General features: G+C 46.1%; 1 protein-coding gene across 2 annotated transcripts in view; it reads right to left on the bottom strand.

The window, feature by feature from the left end:
- scg3 (secretogranin III) overlaps nucleotides 1-7,500 on the bottom strand; it is an 18,282-nt gene that overhangs the window by 5,291 nt on the left and 5,491 nt on the right. For both annotated transcript variants that reach the window (XM_030377165.1, XM_030377166.1), the window contains exons 7-11: nucleotides 7,248-7,500; nucleotides 5,183-5,299; nucleotides 3,281-3,364; nucleotides 2,129-2,239; nucleotides 1,008-1,097 (exon numbers count right to left, since the gene is read on the bottom strand). The exon at nucleotides 7,248-7,500 is cut by the window's right edge and continues 21 nt beyond it. In XM_030377165.1, the coding sequence (XP_030233025.1) occupies nucleotides 1,008-1,097; nucleotides 2,129-2,239; nucleotides 3,281-3,364; nucleotides 5,183-5,299; nucleotides 7,248-7,500 (655 nt within the window). The remainder of the gene's footprint in view (nucleotides 1-1,007; nucleotides 1,098-2,128; nucleotides 2,240-3,280; nucleotides 3,365-5,182; nucleotides 5,300-7,247) is intronic.

Genomic DNA, 7,500 nt, shown 5'->3' with positions numbered 1-7,500 from the left:
CAAACACACAAACACATACAAATAATATCAGGGGAGCGAGAGGGTAGTTGCATTTTTAATGGCCCCTGTGGTTCGCTGCCATTTAAACACTAATGATCATCCTGGTGAAATACTGGGAATAACCCACGCACACACACACACACACACACACACACACACACATACACACACACACACACACGGACCAAACGAGACCGGAGGGCTTCACACAGCTTAGACAGGTGGAGGGGAGCGGCCTTTATCTGGCAGCAGGACCACCGTTTCAAAGTAAGCATCAAAGCTCATCCATATTCATGACATCATACGCAGACACACAATCTCATCCCAAAACAAAATCCAAGACCAAAGAGAAGACGTCTCTAATTGAGGCATTACTTTGGACCGGTGTCGGCCCCCCACACACACAAAAACACACAACCAAACCACACCCACATACAGTATGTGCACACACGCACACACACAACCAGACGACACACGTGTGTTTGCACACACATGCACGCACACACACACACACACACACACACACACACACAACCCCAAACACTGACATATATGTCCCTCACATGCATACACAAACACACACTCATAACCGCACAAATACACACATACATGCACACACACCTTCTGGTGAAACATATGCCTCAGTCATATTTTGGCCAAATTGTGATATCTGAGCTAACTCTACCCTCCTAACACTGCTGATTCACTGTGCCTCATTGGCTGTATCCTAAGCCAATTAGAGTGCTTTTTACATTATTATTTATTATTATCAATACATTTTATTATTTTATTATTTATTATTATTATCATAATTATTTTTACTCTGATGGCATGTTGACCAACTCCTTTTTCCGAACAAAAAAGCCAATATTCTCAAATTAATTCCACATTTTGGGTGATTACCTTACAGCCAACAGGACTGGACTCTAGCAGGACACATTTCTGTTTCTTTATTTTGTTTAACGATAACGAAGATCATCTCATGTACCCCCGCTCATGTGTCTCACCTTCGTTGCCTTCCTCCTTGTTGTGTTTCTTCAGCCATTCGATGTTCTTGCGGATGGCCTCCAGGTACGTCTCTGACTTCCCAGGCTGGCCTATAGCAGAGAGAACCCCATCATTATTAATTAATTATAATCGAAATACATTCTTATCCCGGACAGCAGTTCTTGTATTTAGACAATCCGCTCTCTTTCAGAATAATCCTGACCCCCCCGTTAGGCTGCTGAAAATGGATTTAATGGATTTCGAATATAACCGAATAACATTATGTATTAACTGTCAAATGTATTAACCAAGTCAATTTGGAAGACACCATATTGACGAAGCACAGTGAAGTGCTTATAAAATGTGAACATCTTCTGGATCTTATATCACGAGTCTGTCTTGACTCAGAGCAGCAGAGCATACACTCACACATCAGTGCTCAGCTCTGACGACATCTCTGCACTCAGCGTCTAAATTAAACTGATAAAGATGCGGGTAAACCACTTCCTTGTGGAACGTTGATACATTTTAGGGCTTATTAAAGTATGAACTTTCCACGCCAATTGTTAGCTTAGGGACGGATAACGGATAATATAATATAGTATAATAACCATCTAATACGGCCTCCGGTGATTTCCTTCATATCCTTAGGGAAGTGGTATACATAAACTGATAATCACTGAGCGTGTGTGTGGGTGTGTGTGTGTGTGCGTGCGTACGTGCATAAGTGTGTTTGTGTGTGTGTGCATTTGCATGTTACATGCTACATACATACTTTACTAGACCGGCTTAAAGCTCCTCTATTCCCTGATCAAATATCAAAATGTATCAGCTGAGATGGTATCGTGTCATCGTACGTTTTGAAAAAGAAAATATCAGCAAAATGTGACAATAAACACAATAACAACGCAAGCACTAACGATCCTAATGAATGAGTCATTCTGCTAACGAGGCCCATCTTTGAGCTTATGTGAAGGTGTGAAATGTATGTTAAAAAATTAATGAATCAAACAACAACAAAAGTCCCATTCTGTCTAACGCCTGGGCAACAAGGGTTGTGTGTGACGGTGTGATGTAGTAGTAGCATGAGTAGCAGTAGTAACAGCCGCAGCAGCAGCAGCAGCAGTAGTAGGGGACTGACTGATCTCAGTGGGTGGCTGCTCCCCTTTGGTTGAGTCCTTCAGGTTCTCATACTCCTTCATCATCCTGGCCGCCTCCTGCTTGGTGTTGTCATCGTCGTCCGGGAGCTGGCCTGAGACAGAGGACAACGACGCAGGTTGAAGTCACCCGGGGAGGCACCCACAGATATCCATTCACTCACAGCATGCCATTATCTCCTTACATTCAGTGTTGGAAGGGGCCGATGTTTGACTGGTTGTTACACTGCTACATATTACCTCCGGCACAGCTATGATTACATGTTTAGTTCATACAGATGTACATTTTCTTTGATGCAGATTTAAATATTATTCGATACAGTTTCTTTCTTTCGCTATTGCTGAGGGGTTTATTTAGAATAGAATAGAATAAAATATAATTCTTTATTGTATATATTTATACAAAGAAAATCTATCCCTCAATCCATCCATTCTTCCATCCATCCATCCTTCCATCCTCCCTTCCATCCATCCTTCCATCCTTCCATCCATCCATCCTTCCATCCTTCCATCCTTCCATCCATCCATCCTTCTATCCTTCCATCCATCCTTCCATCCATCCATCCATCCATCCATCCTTCCATCCATCCATCCATCCATCCATCCATCCATCCATCCATCCATCCATCCATCCATCCATCCATCCATCCATCCATCCTTCCTTCCATCCATCCATCCATCCAGCCATACATCTAATTATACATTGACCTATGTGAACAGATGGGTATCAGTCCAGGTGTTGGCTCAGCCGTGGCTAAAAGCCTCTGGTCTTTACAGAGTGTACCCTCTGACGTACCTAGCCCTGTCGTCGGCCACAATGGGTCACTAATGGGCCCTGCTAATGGTATTTACCGAGTCATGATGCCGTTCTACACACCGTACAAACATAATGGACAATGCGTTTGTGCATTGAAGCAGGCAGGGTCGGTATCGTAACTCTGTGACAACACAATATAAATGCTTTACTTACATATACGTCATCTCTCTCACAGCTGTATTCGCAAAGTCTACCTTTAAACCGTATTTCTGCCTTAATTGTATCCTATTTTCTCTGTTTCTGTTTCGTTCTAGGTGTTTTGTGGGGCTTGTTTCCGCGCGTCGGTAGGTCTCGCGTGCCGTGTTTGGGATCTATTTACCAGCGAGCGCGGCGAAGTCCGGATTGCCCAGAGCCTTGCCTAGCTTGTTCTTCGTCTGCAGGGCAATCATGGCATCCAGGTTCTCTGAGTGGGGGGAAAAACAAACAAACACAGCGGTGAGAGTCTGCCGGCTGGCTGCAGTTTATTAAACCAACAGTGCCATGAAAGCAGCCTGGTCATTCTGAAGCCCCATTTCCTTTCATTTTCAGAGGGTGATTACGAACAGAGAGGGAAATGTGTGTCATCTAAATCGGGCAAATAGGAGGACTGTTTGGATGACACAGGCTAAACGAGCTGTGATTTTTACACTCTCTCTTTCCACTAGCTCGATTTGATATTGTTTCTTATGCCTTTCTCCATTGTAACCCAATTCTTCTTCTGTGGCTAATTAGATGACTTAATGACCATTCTCTCTCTCTCTCTCTCTCTCTCTCTCTCTCTCTCTCTCTCTCTCTCTCTCTCTCTCTCTCTCTCTCTCTCTCTCTCTCTCTCTCTCTCACAAACAACCCCCCCCCCCCCCCCCCCCCCCCCCCCCCCCCCCACCCACCCTCCCATCCCGCACCTCCATCTCGTGAACCTTATCTCTGAAAGGCAGATTACCTGTGATTGACAGCTTTTGGTGTGACATTTGTGTAGTCAGATGATTCACTCCACAACACCCTAGTAGTCAGAAGGGCAGGGGGGGAGGGGAGGCTGACAACAGCTGGTTGCTAGGCAACGGCATAACACTATCAGCTCATCTCTGTGCAACGAGCTATAGAAGTACCGAGGTGCCGAATAAAAACGCACGATGTGTCAAAGTGTCGCCGACATCGTCGGGCATAAGGCTGTGTGTCTATTGACGTGTGTCCGTGTGTCAGTCTGTGTCTAGGGGCTGCAGGGTTTTCCAACCAGCAGACATAAATCAAGGGATCGTTAGCGGTAATGTGTCAGTCAGCGATGCCTCTGCAGCTGCAGGGGAAGCCTGGCTATTGATTGATGCCGGGGGCCGACGCATCAGCCAACAGGTGTCTGTGTATGCTGGGTCAGCATCATTTGCTCTGCTAATTAATGGTTTTTAAAATATATATTGTAAAATGAGCTTTTGAATGTTGATTCTGCGATGTGAGCTAAGTGTGACCGAAATGGTTCCTTGTTTTTTTTTTGTTTATGATATTGACTAGCTTGTTCCAATATTCTGTATGGATTCTTCCCAATGCTCTTATCATAAACACGGCGTGATTAAAAAATAATAATCAAATCTTGGCTCGCTCCAACCGACACTTCCACCTTCACGTCCGAAACGGTGTAGTGCGATGGACAAAGTGAAGCTCCAGGAAAACACCGCCAGGGACTGAGAGAGAGCCCGGCCAGGGCTGATGACACGTGGCAGACCTTTCAGTGGTCGGCTGTAAAGCCGGTTGGCCATAAAGTCTGCTTCGTTATGGGAGTTCCCTGACCCTAATCTGGCCCCTAAGCGGCCTTACTGCACCACTGTCGGCGCTGATGAGATACATTATCTCGGCTGCTGGCCCACACCAGGTAACACATCAAGCACAGAGCGATCTGTCAAACTGTTGCAAACTGGTACCCTAATGCACTCTGGGTACTCTGCGTACTAATGGATGTGGTGTAAGATCCTCTGCGGTTACTCATAAAAAAAGACAACATAAAACACATCTCAGATCAGGTCGTTTAGTGCGAGTCCAGCGCTTATTGTTGTTAGAGGCTGCAGATAGAATTCTGGGATTTGATAATGCAACCACATTTCCCCCTAATATTTTGAAGTAAGGCAGTAGATGAAGCTGACGGCATGGGATTAGAAACTACAAAGGTGAACCCCCCCCCCCCCCCCCCCCCAAACATGCAGACCAGGGTTTTTAAAACCACCAGAAGGGACGGCCAGCATCCTCCTCTCCTTACCCAGGTAGGAGACTCCCTCCTCGGGCGTGATGGTGCCGTACTTCACCATCATCTTCACAAAGTCGATGAGCGTCTTCATGATGGTGATCAGCGTCTCCCTCTCCTGGGCGTCCTGGTCTGAGGAAGCAAGACCACCAGAGCAACGATGAGTCAGGGTCACACCAACACCAGCGATGGGTTTTTATAGTCGATAAAGCTGACAATTTCCCTTTTTTTTCCTGCGATTAATCACTCTGTCCACAAATAGTCTGGAAAGCAAATGCCCTCACAAATGATTCCAAAATGACCCTGCGTGTGTGGGCTTGCTTTATCTGACAAGCAGCCAAGCAGAACCAAAATAATCCTTTTATAATCATCCATGAACCAAATATTTGAATTGTACTGCACCTGCAAATGTTTTTTATTTGTACTTGATGAATGACGTAAACCATGAATCGATCGTCACAATTATTTTGGAGAATTCATTCATTTTCTGTCAAACGACTAATTGATGAGTCAACCAACTAATGGTTGCAGCCCTGGTGTCGATCGATGCACGCGGCGGAACAGGTCAATAAGAAGGCCGGGGCCCATCCTCAGGTTAGGAAACCAGGGTACAGCCGGAGGGACTTCACCCCATGTTTTCTATTAGGGACGGAGCAGGATTGGAAAGACCTCATTTGCTTTTCATGCGTGGAGCGTTCCTCTATGGGTGTGTGTTTGTGTGTGTGTGTGTGTGTGTGTGTGTGTGTGTGTGTGTGTGTGTGTGTGTGTGTGTGTGTGTGTGTGTGTGTGTGTGTGTGTGTGTGTGTGTGTGTGTGTGGGTGCTTTACATTCATATTTATGGCTTTGAAAATATGCTTTTTAAGTACATTTGTCATAGGTGGAACAATATATCTCGGTCGGTACAGTAAAGATGTTCATAGAACCAAGTGCAAAGCTCTAACAATCAGCAATAAAGATAGCTAGGATAAGACGCTACATAACTAAGTACTATATCTGAATACGACACACAATAAGTGCGTACATTAAGTGCCAGGACATATAACATACGATAAGTAGGAGGGAGGGCGGGGTGGCTATGCAGAATCCTTGTTATTGTGCATATCGGAATTGATCAATGTGTGTATGTCTACAATTTCATGTGTGTGTGTGTGTGTGTGTGTGTGTAAATATCTATATCTATATATATATATCGATATATATATACACACACACACACAGTGATATTGTGCATATATATATTAAGGCTGTTAAAATTAGCGTGATACTAACGCGTTAACGCAATCAGATTTTAATTTGATTAATGCATTAACGCATTAAAGCACGTTCTCTCTATTTATTTTTATTATAATTCTTTGAAAGGTTTTGCCCACAGAATGTCTACAATCATATCAGAATGCATGTTTTGGTGTGTGCCGTGAGCGCGAGCGTGCACGCATTCATCGAAGTTGAATCATCGACGTGTGTATGCGTGCATTGGTTGTGTCTGTATGTCGGTTTGTGTGTGTGTGCGTGTGTTTGTGTGAGTGTGTGCGTATCGATTTGTGCGGATGAGTGTGTGTGGGCAGGGCCCGGGAGCGTGCTTCCTGTGAGAGGGTGAAACAGGGCGGAACGACGGGGAGCAGGCATGAAGCAGCTGGAAGGCATCCTTGAATCATGCTTCACCCCCGCATCGCCATGACAACAACCGCTCTATACTAGTTCGGACCTGATCCCGAGGGCTGAGGGGGGGGGGGGGGAGGGAACTCGTTCATGGACACACACGTCATATGTAGCAGAGGTCTTACGTGAGGTCTGATATGGGGTCTGAATGAACTGAGTTGAAATGACGTTGCTTCATTCAGGTGTGAAATGAACTCTTACCCTGAGTGTGTGTGTTAATGCTATACATCTGCTGTGCTTCTACACTTGTGTCCAGTCTGTGTCCGGTAGTGCGCATACCTGTGTGTTTGTGTGTGTGTCTGCGTGTTTGCTTGTGCGTGTGGCTATCTATTGTGTCTAGCAGTGCGCATTCTTGTGTGTGCGCGTGTGTGTGTGTGTGTGTGTGTGTGTGTGCGTGTTCACTTGTGGGTTCGGTGGCTACCTGAGTCCAGGCTCTTCAGCAGGCGGTAGAAGTTGGGGAAGTACTGCAGGTCCTGTAGGCCGTCCTCCGGCCTCACCTCGTTGCCATCCCCCTCCTCCCCCCGCTCCTCCTCCTCCCGCTCCCAGCTGTCCCCCGCCGCCGCCGCCGCCGCCGCGTCTCCCCCCAGCTCCTCGTCCTCGTCCCCGGGCTCCGGGTCTTCCTCGTCCTTGTCGCTCGCCGCCTCCGTGTCGTCCCCCTGTCGGTCCACGTTGTA

This window comes from Gadus morhua, chromosome 14 (assembly GCF_902167405.1).
Source record: "Gadus morhua chromosome 14, gadMor3.0, whole genome shotgun sequence".
NCBI classification, from domain to species: domain Eukaryota; kingdom Metazoa; phylum Chordata; class Actinopteri; order Gadiformes; family Gadidae; genus Gadus; species Gadus morhua.
Note: the sequence above shows the minus strand (reverse complement) of the source record. Positions and strands in the feature narration are given on the sequence as shown.